The sequence below is a fragment of the Coturnix japonica genome, chromosome 2 (assembly GCF_001577835.2).
Source record: "Coturnix japonica isolate 7356 chromosome 2, Coturnix japonica 2.1, whole genome shotgun sequence".
In the NCBI taxonomy this organism is placed as follows: domain Eukaryota; kingdom Metazoa; phylum Chordata; class Aves; order Galliformes; family Phasianidae; genus Coturnix; species Coturnix japonica.
Genome location: NC_029517.1, coordinates 72443727 through 72463076, shown reverse-complemented (window position 1 = coordinate 72463076; position 19350 = coordinate 72443727). Strand labels below are relative to the sequence as shown.

The following is a 19350-nucleotide window of genomic DNA, read 5'->3' as shown; positions in this document are numbered from 1 at the left end:
CTTTTTCTTTTAAGACCAACAGAACTTTTCAGAAGCTGCAATTCACAATCAGACCAAGGAGCCATGAATGACATGAAACTTTGGGAAAAAGGGAGTATTAAGATGCCATTTATAAATATTCCTGTTCTTGATATTAATAAATGCCAACCAGAAATGTGGAAGGCAATTGCCTGCTCACTGCAGATTAAACCTTGCCACAGCAAATCTAGAGGAAGTATTATCTGCAAGTAAGTACAATGAAAAAAAAAAAACCAACATTCAATGGTTCTGTTAAGGATTTTAATGAGAACTGAAACATTACTAGAGAATTGTATATGGTTTCTGTTAGGAAATGTTACATTGCAGAGCAAACACAGAAGGGGGGTAAGCTTGCATTGTTGTTCCATCCCTGTAAAGTGTTACATCCCTGCACACTTAAGATGCTTGCCTCCAGATGAGATGGATAGGTGAGATTCTGGATCTGTTTTCAAATAACAGACAGCTGTGGGAAACACATGTTTTATGGAAAAAACAAAATTTGAAATACGTGACTGGATAGAAAAGAAGCCAGTTAATACATACCGTTAGTATGATGTGATTTCAACCCATGAGTTGAACCCAAGGAAATACTAAATCTTGAAAGATACAAGCTAATGAAGTCATAGAAAAAAAACAAAACTCACCAAGCTTAAGGAGTGTGTGTGTGTGTGTGTGTGTGCGCCTCTGCTGTAAGAAGGTGTGAATTAGAGGAAGAGAAAAATAGTAACACAAAACCTTTTCTTTTTTAAGTGGTGTTCATGAAGTTCTTTTTGTTTATTTATCTGAAGATCAGATTGTGTGGAAATACTGAAGAAATGTGGAGATCATAATAAATTCCCTGAAGGCCACTCAGCTGAAAGTATTTGTGAGCTTTTATCTCCAACAGATGACTTGGAGAACTGCATTCCTTTGGATACATACCTGAGTAAGTACTGACATATGTACACAACAGGCTAGAAAACAGAGATGCTTTGAATGCTTATCACTAGCTTTAATCATTTGTTATTTCTTTCAAGTAAAATGTTATTGAATATGGAACATTATTTATTTTGCATATTAGAGAAAATTGAATTGTTCAAATTACTAGAACTTTCATTCCATTTATTCCTTCTTGTATTAGATATATGTGGCAAGGGCAGTTGTCAGTTAATTATCTCTAGATCTGTCTGTGTCTGTGACAGGGGGACAGCAGGCCCACAGGCCCACCGACCATAAAAGGGAAAAAAATTGGGGGGAGGGAAGGAAAAGGAATAAAAAGGAAAGAAAACAAACAGCAGCAATGATATGAGGAGGAAAGCTAATTATAATAGCAGAAATTCAAGTTAATTGGGATTGAAGGTAATAAAGCAATTAAATGAGAGATTCCAAAACGAAGGCCTTATTATTCTAATGCTGAAAATGAGACAGCTAGGGAGCAAACACTGCAGTGATGAGCAGTAAAAGAAAGGGGCAATCTCATGTCTTACAAGCAGTCCTCTAAATGGAAAACGGAAGTGGAACAGTGAAGTCTTCTGGGAGAGGTAGTACTTCTCTTCTGAGAACCAGGTACCCAGAAGTATTGACAGTCCACAGAACTGGAGCATTAACTCTTTAACTTCCAGTGCACAACATGATGTTATGATGTAAAATATAAATAACAAAAAATCACAAAACCATGACAGTCTCTATAGGAGGAGTTCAGAGAATGCCCTGTGCCAATCACAGCTGGCTCAGTAGCAGGCCAAAGCTGAGCTAACTGGTGAAGCTGTGACATCCTCATGACAGAGCAGATACACCCTGCAACATATGGAGGGCTCACACCAAAGCAGTAAGGTATGCAACAAAAATAGTTGTAGCCCATGGAGAGCTCACACTAGAACAGAAAAATGTTGCGAGGAGGAACAAGTGGCATACATACCAACCATAACCACCAGAACTACCCACTTCTAATCCCTACTGCACCACTTCTTCTATAGAGAAGTATGAAACAAAGATGGCTGAGGTGAATGTCATGCACATTTCCACCATCTACTAGGGCTCCTAATCAACAGGAGAGGTCCCAGATAATTAGAGACTTGCCAGTGTGAATCCTGTATACAAGAAGGATCATAGGGAGGATATGGGAAACTACAGTCTGTCAGCCTGAGCTCTGTGACAGGAAAGGTTATGGAGCAGATCATCTTGAGTGAGATCACATGGCATATGCAGGACAACCAGGGGATCAGGCCCAGCCAGCATGGGTTCATGAAAGATGGGTCCTGCTGGACCAGCTTGTTCTTCTATGATGAGGTAACCTGGCTCGTGGGTGGGGGAAAGGCTGTGGATGTAGTCTACCTAGATTTCAGCAAAACCCCAAATTCTTGATGTACAAAATTGGAGTTTTGTAAAATTTTGGTTAAAGCTACAACTGAAGGTATTGCTGAACTTATAAATTGATTCCAGAGAGATGGTGTATTAAAGCTTTGGGTGGTTTTTTCCATTTAGTTGCTCTGTTTTCATTCATTCTCTTTCTTGTATTAGGAGAATCAGAGAGTATTACTAGTGATTTTTATTCTTAAACCAGAATAAAACTTCATCAGTGATACCAGACTTGGTAAAACATAAAGTCTACTTCAAACCTATAATTTCTTAGTTATAAGAATTTTCTTGATTGAACTAGCAGTCATTGACAGTTTGTCTGTCATTTAGAGAAAAGTTTTAGAGAATCAAGTTAGGGAATTGTGTTTTGCTTGTGAAGAATCACTTGGGTCAGTACTTCCACGACTGAGTACTAAACTTGGCAAACTGCATCGTCATGTCAAGATTTTAGAAGTGTAATTAAAAGTGATATATAAAAAAGATTTAACAGTATTCAAAAATAAGGTTTTACTGAGTATAACAAATGCCGTGTCTTCCTGTAGATAAATTAACCTCATTTAAATCATTATAGATACTACATACTTTGTTTTCAGGTCCAAGTTCTTTAGGAAACATTGTAGAAGATGTTACACATCCATGTAATCCAAATCCATGTGCAGCTAATCAGTTGTGTGAAGTAAATAGAAAAGGATGTCAGTCTGGAGAATTGTGTCTTCCATATTTGTGTGTACCAGGTAAGGGTTTTGAACTTCTGTTTGCCTGAATTTTGGTAATAAAAATTGTACTGAAAAATTTATGAAAGCCTTAAAATGAATTGCTGATATCCAAAAAGAACTATTATCACAATTATGTGATAGCAATATCTTGCTATCTTCTTGCTTCTTATGTTTGTATTTTTATTCTTGACCTTTTCTTACTTTTTCTTCAGAAGAAATAATATCCACACATGATCTCTAGACATCCTGCCCACTATTTAAAATTGCAAGCATACAGTACTGAAAAATATACTTCAGTTCACTGTAGCTCCAAACACAATAACATGGGTTACCCTGTATTTCCATGTATTGTTAGCCATATCCACATAATTTTCCTCATTGGTCAAATAAGTGCACATTGTCTCTTGCATTGAAATTAATGAAAATTTGGATGTCAGTCTTCAAACGACATTCGGAGAGCTCTGAGAATCTGATCAAATTCAGGGGGATCAAGGATGTGCCCTTGCACTGGCACAGCAATTCTGATATTGTATTAAAGTTCAAGATAGTATCTTATGTGTAGTTGTCCCAAATCCACCACTGGCCATAACAACTTCTCAAACTCTAGTGGCTCAAAGGCAAGTAGTTCAGGTCTAAGTGAATACTCATGCTTTTGCATCAGAGCTTACTTGTTAATACAGACTTTTACTTAACAAGATTCAGAGTTCCAGGAATTGAGAAGAAAGTGGCATGGACATAATTTATTTGCCTGTCCTTCTTTCTCTCTACTATTCAAGCTTGCAACAGTTATGTAGTATCTTTGCCCTTTAATGACTAACAGCACTATGAGCTTATTGAGTCAGGAAAACTTCAAGTATCAGTACTCCAAGGCATTTTAACTCCATGTCTCTACAACATCTGTGGGCTTGTACTTCCGAGGAAAGTGACACTGAGTTTGGGAAACAACAAAGACACAAGTAACAAATACTGTATTGCTGTTTTGTCCTTCTACTTAAGGCCAGTGTTACTTCTTCTTATTAAAGATGAAGTCTGGAGATGCTAAAATACACAACCAAATGCATTTCTGCCACTACTTAGATGAGTGATAATGTAGCTGCATCCTACTAGAAAGGAATTCATGGCCATATGTGGGCAATTGTTTTTAACATAGGTGTTGTCTAACTTCTGTACTGAGCTTTAACTTGAACCAACTTTGAGAGAGTGCCTCACGTAGAATGAGCCTGTTATCTAACTTCAGAATAGCAGGCTTCAGTGGTGATGATAACAAGGTTTGAATCTACAGAAAGAGGCAGGAGATTGTGCTATGTCCAAATTCTACAGCCCCTTCTTTGTTCTACCTTAGACACCAATAATGCTTGGTGAAATTCATCTGCTCCCTTTCAATCAGAAGGTGTCACTGGGTGATATGAGGAATCACCTGTGGATCTTGAAGCAGAGAGGAAAGCTGGCATTTGGTAACTGCTTAGAAAGCACGGTTAGAGTGAGGGAGAGTGAGAAGCACTGAACTGAACTGCTTGCAGCTGTGGCTCCTTTACTAGAGGAAGTGACAGAGAATGTGGAATACTTACCACATCACATATGTCTCCTTCTACTACAGAATTGTGGAAAATAAATATTACTTCAGAGATGTTGAAATTATGAGTCTCTTTATCTTAACTGTTTCTGCAAGTACTTCATTACATGGTCTCAAACAGTTATTTTCCATTTCTCCTACTTGTTGCTGTGATGAGTGAAAGGTAGAGAAAACTGCTTTGGCTTTTTATTTTTCTTTGGTTTGTTTAAAAAAAAAACAGTGGTTTTCATAGTGGCACACAAATTCAAATTTAATACATATTTAGTTCAGATTATCTTTTTATATAGGCTGCAAACTGGGAGAAGCCTCGGATTTTATTGTTCGTCAAGGTACACTTATTCAGGTTCCATCCTCAGCTGGTGATGTTGGTTGTTACAAGATTTGTACCTGTGGACACACTGGATTGCTAGAAAATTGTGTAGAAATGCATTGTGTTGACCTCCAAAAATCGTGCATTGTTGGAGGACAAAAAAAGAGTAAGTATCAGAATGGTAATTATACCTTTACAGTAATGAAATCTGAGTTGTATGTGAAGATGTGGAATAGATCAGAGGAATAGAATGCGAAGTTTGTCAGAAAATACAGTGGTTAATACCTGCATCCTTATATTTAACACTTGTTTAATACTTCTGTGTGCTGGAGAGTTGCATTATTTAAGTCAATACTGAATAATGCCTGACTAAATCAATGAAAGTTCTTTGTGGACTTGTTCTTAGTATGCCATTTTTCAACCTAAGGGTCACTGACTTACTTCACATGCCTTGTATTTTATAGTACTTCATAATGCATAGCTTCTCCTCTAATAGCAGAACTTGCTCATGAGGGCTTTGTCAAGGAAGCATTCTGAGAGCCAGTAGGCAGCAGGGATGAAGCAACAACAGTAAAACAAATTTGTTTGCTTTAGACAAGCTTGGTGCTGAGATTTAAACAAGTATGCATCACTCTGCAGATAGAAAAGTAGTGATACTTTGTGTAAATCAGCAGTGACATATTCTGGGACTCTGAACATTTGTGTGCTGAAAGCAGTCATTAAATCTTTCTTTTGTTGAACTTTACATTCTTTTCTTTTATGTTTGCACTTAATCGCTCATGTTACGATAGCAACTTGAATACCTTGCTTTCCTTGGTATATTTCTCATAGAGCCCTAAGACAATAAAGTATTTTAACTTCCACAATGTGACCTCATGTTATCACAGAATCATGCAATGGCTTAGGTTGGATGGGCCCTTACAGATCATCTAGTTCCTACTCCCCTTCCATGGGCAAAGTTGCCATCCACTTGATGAAGCTGCCCATGGATCCATCCAGTCTGGCTTTGAGCTTCTCTGGTGATGGGGCATCCACAGCTTCTCTGGGCAGCCTGCACCAGCACCTCACCATCCTCTGAGAGAACAAATTCCACATAACATCTGTATCTCCTGTCTTTTTATTTAAAGACATTTCTCCTTGTCCTGTTACTATCAGACCGTGTAAAAAGTCTGTCTTCTCCCATTCATAAGCTCCTTTCATGTGCTGGAAGGCTGCAGTGAGGTCTCCCTGGAATAGTCTTCTCCAGGCTGAACAAGCCCATCTCCCTCAGCCTTTCTTCACAAGAGAGGTGCTCCAGCCCTTCGATCACCTTTGTGGTGTTCCTCTGGACCTGGCTCAACATCTCCACATCTTTCTAATGCTGGAGTCCCAGGCCGGGACACAGCACTCCATCACAAGGGCAAGCAGAGGGGGGCAATCACAACCCTTGCCCTGCAGGCCACCTTCCTTGTTGTACAGTCCCAGGCTGCAAGCACACACTGCTGGCTCATTCAGCTTTTCATCCACCAGGATCTCCAAATCCTTTTCCTCATGACTGCTCTCAGTGAGTTCTCCCAGTCTGTACACGTATCTGGTGTTGCCCTGACCCAAGTGCTGAAGCTCATTAGGTTCTCTTTGGCCCACTTTTTAAGTCCATCTGTTTCCCTCTGTATGGCATTCCTTCCTTCAGTTTTATCAACTGCACCACTCAGCTTGGTGTCTTCAGCAAACTTGTTTAAACTGAACCCTCTGAAAGGTAACAGTAATTAAAAAATCGTCTGTGCTTACTGTTTTCTGGTATATTTGTATTAATTGGATACATTTACTTAATTATTTCCATTATTAAGGCCATGGAACGTCTTTTAATATAGACTGCAATGTCTGTTCATGTTTTGCTGGAAACTTGATATGTTCCACACGTCAGTGCTTAACCGAGCACAGTTCAGAAGATGAACGTCGGAAGTTTACAGGTAATAAACAACAGAAACTGGAAGTTCATTATTCTTAGAGTAAGGATTAGCTTATGAATCATTTCTACTGAATTCATGCAATAGTTCAGTATAAATATATTCTTTTATCTGTTTATTTTCTAGTATCCAACCTGCACTTCTGGAAGAAAATAAAAAAAAAACTTTTTTTAAAAAATATTTTAGTTTTTAGATCAGTGCAGGAAAGTTAAACCTCAGATAGTCTGTAGAAATAGACAGAGACAGGATAATGCCACTGGGGATGACAGACAAGGAGTTTGTGGAAATAGTAGAGAAAATTGAGTAGAATCAGGAAGTTGGCAGAACACAGACTTCCTTTCCTACTACATGTAATGTACTACAGTATTGCTTAATTAATTGCTAATAGATACGAGGTTGAAGATAACAGTACATCTTCATGTTTGCTGGATGATTAGGAGGCTTAGTGACCTCTTATGTATCTTTCATCAGAGAAAATAAGTATGAACCATATTCTTGCTTCACGTGTTGCTTTTGCAGGTTTGCCATGTAACTGTGGAGATCAGTTTGTACCAGTATGTGGTCAAAATGGGCGCACATATCCAAGTGCTTGTATAGCTCGATGTGTTGGTCTTCAAGACAATCAATTTGAATTTGGATCATGTATTTCCAAGGATCCTTGTAACCCTAACCCTTGTAAAAATCAAAGGTAAAAGCAAAATATTCTTAAGCTTTAACATCTTTTGCTTAAAAAGCAAATGGACCTTTTTCTTTGGTGAATGTATAGTGTGTAGTAATGGTTTACTTTGGAATAGGTTGATAAAAGTAGTCTCTTTTATTTATTAATTTATTCATTTATCATAGCAATGGACTGTGATAACTGCCAATTCTTGGTTCTCTGTATAAAGTGCTGTATCATTTGTATTTCTTACACACATCTCATTTTTAGAAATAAAACAGTACTCATGTGTACTTAAAAAAAGAAAAGAAAAAAGAAATTTACCAGACATTTTACTACTCCGATTCATAATTTCTTCTAATATTTACCAAAGAAAATTTGCCTGAATTGAAAATTTGAATTAATTTCTGCTTATTCAGTTAATAATCTGTGCTTTTGATTTCTATAATTGGAAAATATGTGTAACTCTGGAAGGTTTTAAGTTTCTCTGACATAATTTCATGGTGAAAACCATGTCTGTACAATCTGTTTGTTTATTTCACGTAAGAGAAAAATCTGTGTAGAGAAACATAACAAAAACTGGCTTGTGCCAGTGACAGGACAAAGTCTGAATGTTCTTCAAGAGATCAAAGTCTCTGGCTTTTACTTTTTGGTCTCTGTCTTCAGACAGAGTTCTTCCTTTTCTCAGTATTGTAAAATTTGGAATTGTAAATTTTCTATTTGGAAAGAAAACTACTGTAAGAGGTTGTGTAATACTTTGCTTTCATGACAAATGGTGAAGGTATTTTTTTTCCCCATATATTTAAAAGCAGAAAACTAAAGACAAAATAGTATTGTTTTGCAGCTATAATAGAAGTTGAGGTATTGAAACTATAAATTTTAAAGCTGCACTGTTGGTGTACATTCTTTAACTTGTTTATTTTTAATTTGGAAAGTATTGAGTGGCTTTCTTTTCAGATTTACAGAATAATTATTATGCTTAGAACCTCAACTTATTTCATTTAAGACTGTACAGAATAGATTATTCTGGGTAAGTCTGATAAAATAACTAAACGTGTAAAACTTCATTTTAAAACATTTCTGAGGTGCTTAGAATATACTTAAAGCTTTGTGCTCCATTTGTATTTTTAAAGCATTTGAATCTCAGAATTTCTGAGTCTTTTATAAATAACATTTGAGACAGAAACACTTAGAAAAAGATTAAGGGCATACTATATGTGATTATTGTAATTTGTAGAGAAAGGGGATTGTTAGAAAAGCAGTTTGGACTTTCATCAGTCTATTTTTCAAATCCACTTGGTTGTCATTTATTTAGTAGAGAGATATCTCACAATACATATGTTTCAGAGATAAGACCACAGAAGGTGTCCATTTAATACCAAAGAAAAAGTACTTCTGATGTTTACTGCTCTCTGCTTATTTGTGAGCACTTGAGAGGAATGATTGGCTAGAAAGGAAATGGTTAGTACTGATTATTTTTAGTCATTCCCAGGACTGAATGTGATAGAGCATACCGAATGTACAAAGCTAGAATCAAATTGTGTGCTTGCAATTGGATCCTTGTCATCATTTGTTTTCACTCTTCTCTCAATGCAGGCCAGGCCTCTGCAATAGAAGCATTTTCCCTTGCAGTTTACTGTTTGGTGTTTGATCTAATTTTCCATAAATACATCTTTACAAAGAGAGGTTTGAGAGTAAGAAGTTTTTTGAAGCCTTTTTTGAAAATCCGTTGAAAAACATTTGGTAGAAGATTAATAGAATCATAGAATTGCCCAGGTTGGAAAAGACCTTGAAGATCATCAATTCCAACTGCAGCCTAACCATAGTACCCTAACTCTAACAACCCTCTGCTAAATCATATCTGAGCACCACATCCAAATGGCTCTTAAACACATCCAGGGACTCAGCCACCTCCCTGGGGAGCCTATTCCAGTGTTTAACTACCCCTTCTGTAAAGAAGATTAATTTTTCTAGAAACTACAGTTGTGTGCATATGCATTAACTAAATGTTTTGTGGATCATTTTCAGGTTTGTAACAAGTTTGTAATTGGTTATTCAGAATGTTCTGTCACGTCTATTTCCTGTAGTTCTGCTTAGCCATACTTAGCTCTAAAGCACTCGAAAAGTTTTTATTGAAAATGTTTCCACGAAATACTTGCAAACTTTTTATAAACTTGAGATTATAACTTTCTTCAGGTGCATTCCAAAGAAACAAGTTTGCTTGACTAGCTTTGGAAAGTTTAAATGTAGCCAACATGAATGTGTGCCAAGACAATTAAATTGTGACCAAACACAGGATCCTGTTTGTGACACAGACAGTGTGGAATACAGTAATATGTGCACTTTATACCAAAAAGGAAAAAATCTAGCGTATCGAGGATCGTGCCAGGTAAGAAATACTTTAAGAAATGAATATTAAATCTTTGTTCTTTTATCTTCAGTTTTACAATATCCTGCTCTTATTCGTTTGACTAGTATAAAGATACACAAAATAATAGTCAGGATTTTGTTAAGGGTCAAATATTTGAGATAGATATCTCAAAACCAATCAGCAGCTTGGCTTCTGCTTTCTTAGGGGAAATAACTCTGATGGTTGTATTAAGTCATCTATATTGTTCACTGCTACTGCAAACAAACTTCAGTGCAAGCTTTTATTAAAGCAATTCCTTGGTTAGGAATACCAAATAACACCAAACTGAACTTTTCATAACTGAAAATTAGTGCTTCATCATGTCCCCTTTGTAGTAGGTCTGTCTTTTTCTGAATATTTTAGAGCAGTTTTGCTTGCATGTTAATTTTCACTATTTATGATGATAATGGGAGTTTCTGTGTGTTTCAGCCATTTTGCAAATCAGTAGAACCTGTGTGTGGACATAATGGGGAAACCTACAGTAGCATGTGCGCTGCCTATTCTGATCGTGTAGCTGTTGACTATTATGGACCCTGTCAGGCTGTAGGTGTTCTCTCAGACTATGGTTTTCATACAGAGTGTGCCTTTGTTAAATGTCCTCAGCTTTCTGCTATTGGCTGCAAACCAGTCATTGCACCAGGTATGTTAATTCACTGTTGAAGTTTACTACACATAGGAGTCTCCAGGCCATTTGTATTAATGTATGTATACTTAGAACTAAACTTATGCTTTAAAATACAGAATTCTGTTATGTCTTTGACACATCCAAGAGGAAGAATGGAGATCTTTAGTTAAGGCTAGAACAAGGCAGTGCTGGGACTCAACTAAGTGGTTTCAAAGTGGAAAGGCCTTTGGCTTTAGGAGTCACATTCTTAGAGTTTTTAGAACCTTGCAGCTGTGCCCCTAGGACCTGTCAGGGAGAAATGAATGAAGTCAGTGGTGTGCAGGGTACAATGTCAGTGGGAATTGGATGAGTAATTTTTCAGAACTGACAGCACAGATGCAACATGGGAATGCCAAACTATCTTCAAAATAGAGTTCCTGGAATAACAAACATTATATTTAATTAGAAGACAGAGTAGGATACCAGTTGTATTTACAATACTGTGAAGAATGAACACAGTAGGAATAGTTTCATTTTTTTGTTTTTTCATTCTTTTCACAAGTATTTCCTCAACGAACTATTAATTAACTAGTCAAAAGGAAAGGTCAGTTTTCAAAGTTCCATATGAAAACTCATTCAGTACTATAAAAAAGGGCTTATGTGCTTTGCTGTTATGTCTAATATAGTAACAGTCATTCTTAGAATGTGAATTACTTAGTCAGGGGCAGGAATTAAACATACAACAATAAGTAGGCAGAAAGTTGTTCCCAAGACAGTGAGGGAAAATAGTAGGGGAAGTACATGCTTCTGTGTTAGAACAGATCTATGGGTTTTCCACCTCTGGCTGTACAAAGTTCTGCACACACAGTAGTGTTTGCAGTGTGCAGTGATGCATCTGTTATATCATCACTGTTTCAGGTTTTCAAATTCATAACTTCTGTAGTTGCGTTTGTATTCATACAGTATCTTGTCTTGCAGTACGCAGCCTATTTATACTTTTTAGCTTACAGTGATGTTATATTTAAACAAACAAATTTTTGTCTTGTTGCTTCACTTTGGTAGTTGTAAATATGTGACTACTTTTGCACTGTGAAGGTTTTCAACATTTGGAAAAAAAAAGATTGTTCACTTCTGCCATCAAATTGAAAGATTTACTTTGCTTCTTTCTGGTATTTTCATTCTTAATATTCAGTTTCGAGCTTTGCTTAAAGTGAAAAGAGTTTGTTTTACAGAGATTTTGTTGCTTTTTTTTATTTGCTTTATCACACAGGAGCTTGCTGTCCAGTGTGTGCTGGAATGCTAAGAATATTATATGACAAAGACAAGCTGGATAATTTTGCAAAGGTAAAGTTCAGTCATTCCTTGTGTTTTAACACAAGGGTACATGGAAAAGTCAAATCATTTATACACTTCTGAAAATTAAAGGTATTACAAAGTCAGCTATTTTTCAGTATTTTTTAAAATACACTTTCCATTATTTCTTAACATTTGGATATAGAAATTGAATGACAATGCAAAACAAAAACAATTAGCATAGACAAGAAAAAGTATATTATATTGCAGACTTTTAATAGTAAAGGCACGCTAAGAAAACTATGTTTATCTCGTGGTACTAACAGTCTGTGTTTTGTTATTTATGGCACTTTTATTAAGATTATTTTGCTGGCTATTTTCTAATGTTGGTAACTTAGTTCTGACATTGTCTTTGGATAGCTTTACGCTCTTCATGTTCATTTAGATGGTTATCACTGCTTTATCTTGCTCTTCAGTTAAAATATCTTTTAAAATGTTTTGTTTGTTTTTAACATCTCAAGTTAGATTCTTGCATTCTTCATTGAAGTTCTTTGAAAACCTCTAGTTTAAAATGGATCTTATGCTGACTGCCCGTAATTGAACACAACATTCTAGGTCCAGCTTCACCATGTGGTGTGTAAATGGATTGCATTCCTCTGTTGACCTCTGCTTTCATGCTTCAGTATATGGAACACAGTATAGCACTTAGAATCATAGAATTGCTCAGGTTGGAAAAGACCTTCAAGATCATCAAGTCCAACTGCAACCTAACCATACGAACCTTAACTCTAACAACCCTCTAACAACCCACCGCTAAATCGTGTCCCTGAGCACCACATCCAAATGCTTTTTAAAAATATCCAGGGATGGTGACTCAACCACATCCTTGGGGAGCCTATTCCGGTGCTTAAGAACCCTTTCTGTAAAGAAGTCTGTCCTGATATCCAACCTAAACTTACGCTGGCTCATCTTGAGGCCATTTCCCCTCGCCTTGTCACCAGTGAGAAGAGACCAGCCCTGCTTTTGCTGTAAGCACCTTTCAGATATTGGAAGAGAGCAATAAGGTTTCTACTCAGCCTCCTCCCCCACTTCACTCGCTTCTCATAGGGCATATTCTCCAAGCCTTTTTGCCTTTCTTTGGACCTGCTCCAGCACCTTAATATCCTTTCTGTACTGAGGTGCCCAAAACTGAACTCAATGCTGAGTACAGGGGCAGGATGACTTCCCTAGTCCTGCTCACCACACCATTCCTGATACAAGCCAGGATGGCATCGGCCTTCTTGGCCACCTGGATACACTGCTGGCTCATATTTAGCTAACTGTTCATCAGTACACCAAGGTCCCTTTCTGTCTGGGAGCTTTCCAGACACTCCTCCCCAAGCCTGTAGGGTTGCCTGGGGTTTTTGTGATCCAATTGCAGGACCCAACACTTGGCCCTATTGAAACACATACAGTTTTCCTCAGCCCATTGATCCAGTCCATCCAGGTCCCTCTGTAGTGCCTTCCTCTGATCAGGCAAATCAACACTCCCTCCCAAGTTGGTGTCATCTGCAAACTTACTGAGGAGGCACTCAATCCCTTCATCAAGTTCATTAATAAAGATGTTCGATAGAAGCAGCCCCAGTACCGAGCTTTGGGGGACACCACTAGTGACTGGCTGTTAACTGTATTTAACTCCATTGACCACAACTCTTTGTGTCCAGCCATGCATCCAGTGTTTCACCCAGCAGAGCGTACACCCATCCAAACTATGGGCAGCCAGATTCTCCATGAGGATGTTGTGGGGGACAAGGTCAAAGGCTTTAATTGATTTTTAGCAGTGTGTTGCTTATTGAAGTATGTTTGTATCTGCATCTAATTTTCATTTAAAAAATCAAAGAGAAATAATTTGCTCAAAACATTTCAAGTGCACTAACCTATTTAAACACTCTGAAGTAGAGATAATAACTTTAAGCTAGACCTGAGCAGGCAGGAAGGTTCACTGTGCCCAACCCTGAGTTGGGCAGAAAGGAACCTTATGAGATTCAAGGTCAAGTCCTATATCTGGGGAGGAAAAAATGGCATGCATCAGCACAGGTTATGGGCTGACCTGCTGGAGAGGAGCTCTGCAGAGAAGGTCCTGGGTGTCCTGATGGTCAACAGGCTGACTATGAGCCAAGGTGGCCAAGGCGGCCAAGAATGCCAGTGATAGAGTATGGCCAGCAGGTCAAGGGAGGTTATCATCCTCCTCTGCTCTGCCATGGTGAGGCCATATCTGGAGTACTGTGTCCAGTTCTGGGCCAGATGATCTCTAGAGGTCCCTACCAACTCCTATGATTCAGTATTTCTCTAATAAGCTATTATAAGAACACAGGAAAAAAAAAAAATAGATGGAGCAGGTCCTCTGGACATTGTCCAGTCCAACTTCCTGCTCAAGGCAAAATTAATTCCAGCTGGACCAGTTTGGACAGTTGACTACAGAAGATCTTTTATAATGGACATTTCACAAGCTGAACTCCACTGGACTCCAGTTCATCAGTATGGCCTTTGGGGATTCCCCCCCCTCTTTTCCTTTACCCTTCAGCACTACCTTTCTATTTTCTTTGTCAGCAGTCTTGCTAACTCCCTCTTGTCTTGCTCACAATATGGCACAATACAGTTTTGTGTGTTCTGTTGAGAATACTTGTGTATCCTCAAGTTTTCAGTTTTCTCTTATATACATAGGTTACTCTGAAAGCCGTGTCTCCCATTTATTTCCAGTGGAAGTGCAACAGTTACAAAGAGCACAATAACGCTATTTGATAGAGCAAATTCTCAGCTACAAAATACTGTTTTTCAACAGTCACCACCATTAGTGCATGTTGACACTATGCATTTTTGCCAGCCATGTACAAGAGCCTGCATGCCATCCATGCAAAAATCTGCATGGCCATCCAGAACATGGGTTGTTTTTCATGTTATTGTCACCTCTACTGAAACTCACCCCCCATCACCTCACTGTGCGTTTCCTGTTGATGAATGTCAGTGGGTGCCATTTTTTTCACATGGAATAATTCAGTTCCACCCCTTTGCTTCACTTGCGCTTCCATGTCAGACGCCATTTTGTCAGACTGCCTCTCTGCTGACCTCCGTTGAATGGCAACAAAATGTATAATATTAGCAGGAAGGTTCAGCCTTTACTGCCATACAACCTACGTTGTGGGCCTACATAGTACAATAGGAGGCATTACTTTTGAGCATCCCTCTTATAGATATGTGTTGACAAAAGTCTTTACATCCAGAATTGCAACCTGTCAAACATTCAGGTAAGCAAATACTTCTCTCAGCATATAGTGTAAGTTATGGAAGTTTGACTGAAGTTTAATTCTTCCCTTTGGAAAATTCAATCAGACGTTACTCAGTAAGCCCACAGAGATGACCTGCAATTCATCACACCCACTCACTAGGAGAATGGTGCAAAGCCTGAAAGTAACCCGAGTATGGGAAGTTAAAAGCTCTCTTACTCCAATAAGGGAGAGGTAGTAGGGAGCCAAACTAATGAGAAACAGAATAAGTTCTGTACTTGCTTAGGGAGCAAATGCCCATAGGACCTGCCTGAGAGAAACAATAATATAGTTTTGCACGGTATCATCCAGGAAGTGCTTTGTTTTTTTCCAGGTAACAAATAAAAAGCCTATAACTGTACTTGACATACTTGAAAAACTCCGCCTGCATGTTTCCGTGCCGCAGTGTGATGTGTTTGGATACTTAAGCATAGAATCTGAAATTGTGATTCTCATCATTCCTGTGGATCAGAAACCCAAACCATTGCAGGTAGGTTATATTCTTATTTTATTCACCCAACATGGATTTGCGTCATTTTAGTATGTTCATACTTAATTATTTTCAATATTGCAGTTTTGAAATTGTTTTCCTGTGTGTTGAACCAACAAATGCAGGTCAGAATTCTTGTAGTCTTTTCTTAGGAATGCTTTAGAGCAGAAGAAGCAGGACTCTGGCTGTGTATTGCATTTTTATTACTGTGGATCTATTGCTTCAGTTTTAATTTGTTAACCTGTGCAAGACCAATAAGGATATCTTCCTATTTTATTTTTTTTCCTTTTAGAACAAAACTCCTTGCCATTTTGTAGTTGTTCCTAATAGTCTTGCTTTGCCCTGCTGATGGCATGTTATAACGGATGCCTGTTGGGATGCTTTTGTGGTTTCGCTCAGCAGGCAGCAAAGCACCTCGCAGCATTTGCTCACTTCCTCACCCCAGTGGGATGGGGGAAGAGAACTGGGGAAAGAAAGTGTAACTTGTAAGTTGAGATAAAGACTATTTTCTGAGATGAAAAATAATAATAATAATAAATATATAAAGTTATATATATGTTTACCAAACAAGTGATGTACAACACAATTGCTCACCACCCACCAACCTATGCCCTATGCCCAGCCAGACACCAACTGCCCCCTGCAGCCAGTTCCTCCCGGTTGTATAGTTCTACACGATGCCATATGGTATGGGATATCCCTTTGGCCAGTTTAGGTCAGCTGTCCTGGTTCTGTCCTCTCCCAGCTCCTTGTGCACCCCAGCCCCCATGCTGGCAGGGCAGTACAAGAAGCTGAGAAACTGAGATGACGTTGGCTCTGTACAGCACTGCTCTGAAAATGCTAAAACTTTGGTTTGTTATCAACATTTTTTTTTTCTCCTAAAGCCAAAAAATAGGATACTGGTGACTATGAAGAAAATTATCTCAGTTGAAACCACAGCAGATGCTCTGTCCCCTTACATATCAATGTGTAGTAATTGAAAACAGGATTTAGTTTTGAAAAGGAAGGGGGACAAGGGGAAATCTTTGTACAGTCTCTCATCTTTTACTATACAAACAATTTAGGCAGGTTGCTTTTGTTTTTGTGTGTGCATAGGCAGAGGTTGTTATTTTTGTGGGTTTGTTTTTTTGCTTCCTGTTTTTTTTTCATTTCTGCAGTCTAATTCTGCATGCTCAGAATTGTTTCTGGGCTGGTCTGAAGTCTGAGTGAATAAAATGACAAATTTTGAAAGCTGCAGTATTAAACAGGGAATTTGTTTCTAAGACAGAAACACAGTTATGTATTTTTTTGCTACTGGAGCAAACACCTGTTATGTCCAATTCTGCCCCAACATTTATCTCATTTTATAACAGAAATAGCTCAGAATTTTATCAGTACTTAGGAAATAAGGTCTTGGGCGTTGTCCACCTGATCAGCTCTACCTGGTCTGCAGTAGATGTTGTCAGACTCCTGGTGAGGGCTGCCTGCAGTCAGAGCAGCCATGTGAAACCAGGGATTAACTGTTTGTGTGGAACCAGCGCGTCAGGGCGGTTGGATGGAAGGGGCTGCAGTTTGTAGTGAGGGCTCGACATGTTCATTGGAGATGGCTGATGAAGTTTGACTCTTGTGTGATGTGTCCATAATGTGCGTACTGCCCAAAACAGATGAGATGAATGAGACGTGACTGTGAAGAGAGGGATATTCTTCTCTGGTGAGACAGGGATTGGGAAAGTCTGGTGAAGAGACACGACCAGATTGTTGAGTGGGATACCTGATCATAACTACATCTCATTTGAAAGCGTGCAGGCAACGTAATCAGTGTAATCCGTGTGGAGGGCCTCTCTTACTTCTAGTTTTAATTTACTGTGAGCTTTTTGATGTCAACATTCAAAATGTGTCACCCTTGCTAGTTTGTACAGCCTCCTTCTTCCTTTGGTGCTGCTTCCACAGCACTTTTCCATTAACAAAGCCTATGCTGAGGGCTCCAACATGTCTTAGTGGCTACACTGAATCACTGATAAAAATCTTAAACTTTTCTGTCAATATAAGATGTCTGCACTGGCATGTTACATGACAAGAAGTGAAACAATAACTTTTTTCTTCCTAGATTGAAGCCTGCAATAAAGAAGCAGAAAAGATAGAGTCATTGATCAATTCAGACAGTCCAACGTTAGCATCACATGTACCTCTGTCAGCCCTGATTGCATCTCAAGTACAAGTTTCGTTCAGCATTTCTTCTCCTTCTGTTAAAGTGGGGCCTGTTCTGCACTGCCTTTTCATCAGTTTTTCATTTACCTTGCTAAAATTGATGTATTACATATAGCTATGTAGAAAACATACCCAAATATCAAGGGATTTAACATTGTGAGGAACATTGTGAAGAACATTGAGAACTGTTGATCACTGAACCAGAAAGCAGGAGCTGTAGAAGACTTGACTTTTGGTGTACTAATATTTCTCACAGAAGAATGAAGAGTGCTTGGAATAGGCCAAAAGAAGATTCTTTTTTCATGACTAGCAAAGTGTTTCAGCACAATCAGATCATTTTCCCCTGATCTGGTAACCACAAACGTGCATGGGAAGGTTCTGACGTTATGGAACTGTACTTGTGAGAAGCTTCTTAGTGTTTTTTTCTGCCAATGAACAAGTAGTGCTCTCAGTTTACTGAAAAATGTTAACTTTATATTATCCGGACAAATATCAGTGACAACAAAACGCTCGTGCCTGTTCTAAGCATTATTTTTTGAAGAAACAAATTGCTGCTACTTCATTACCTTACCAAAAATATGAGTTTATTCTCATGTAAATACACTTTAATATTTTATTATGAAGGAAACTAACTAGTCCTGAGCCTATTTCAATGGACGTCTTTACTTGAACTAGTGAAGACTTGTGGGACACTGGGCTCAGTGCTTTTGAAACGACAATCAAGCTCTATACCTGAAGTACCTGAAGAAATGAAGAAATGTGTTCTTTTTATAGTTATGTATATTTCAGAATCTTGTATTAGATGCAAATTTATAAAGAATCTCAGTATCTATATTTAAGTGCCATTTAAAATATTGCAGTATTTGCATGTTATCTAATGAAAATTATACTTTAAATATGTTTAAATGTTTACACAAACAGTGTTCTATTTCTTATTGTATTCTATGCACCTGACCTTACTCTGCATGAAGTATTTTATATCAGTATTATGATAACCAGCTTCTGAAGTATTTGCAGGTTCTTTTTTGCCAAAATGCTGAACTTTGAAAGCACTGAAAACTTTTTGAACATGTATGTTATTGTAGCGTGTCTGTAGCAAATATTTTATGCTAAATCTTCTAAATTTGAAAGTATTAAAGCTTTTTTTATCTTAATAGCACTGTCATTTGTCCTTATAGAGGATATTATAGAATTCTGCACTACATTACTTTCTTCTTTCTTTCTCAAATGAACCCATAGAACTAACTACAATTATTACATACATACATGCATAGCTTAAATTTTCCAAAGTGAATTTCAAGTGTTTGGGTTTATTTTTTTCCTTTGCCACATTCTGTGTAATGTATGCACACTTAAGTACGTGTAAGACTTCATTAACTACAGGGGAAGGATATTTTGATGGGACCATCATCATAAGGTTATGATCACCCACAGTGTTGATTTGGTCACTCTCTGCAACAGTAAATCTGCTCTAACATTAAGGACTGACTCAGTGCCTTATTTGTA

General features: G+C 38.0%; 1 protein-coding gene across 4 annotated transcripts in view; it reads left to right on the top strand.

Annotated features, from left to right (window-relative positions):
- The window catches only part of RECK (reversion inducing cysteine rich protein with kazal motifs), a 52070-nt gene extending 33072 nt beyond the window's left edge, over positions 1-18998 (top strand). For all 4 annotated transcript variants that reach the window (XM_015854844.2, XM_032442530.1, XM_032442531.1 and 1 more), the window contains 11 exons: positions 15-227; positions 807-943; positions 2949-3089; positions 4932-5120; positions 6781-6903; positions 7420-7588; positions 9755-9947; positions 10398-10608; positions 11843-11916; positions 15502-15657; positions 17744-18998. In XM_015854844.2, the coding sequence (XP_015710330.1) occupies positions 15-227; positions 807-943; positions 2949-3089; positions 4932-5120; positions 6781-6903; positions 7420-7588; positions 9755-9947; positions 10398-10608; positions 11843-11916; positions 15502-15657; positions 17744-17959 (1822 nt within the window). In that variant the 3' untranslated portion in view covers positions 17960-18998. The remainder of the gene's footprint in view (positions 1-14; positions 228-806; positions 944-2948; positions 3090-4931; positions 5121-6780; positions 6904-7419; positions 7589-9754; positions 9948-10397; positions 10609-11842; positions 11917-15501; positions 15658-17743) is intronic.
- The last annotated feature ends 352 nt before the right edge of the window (positions 18999-19350 follow it).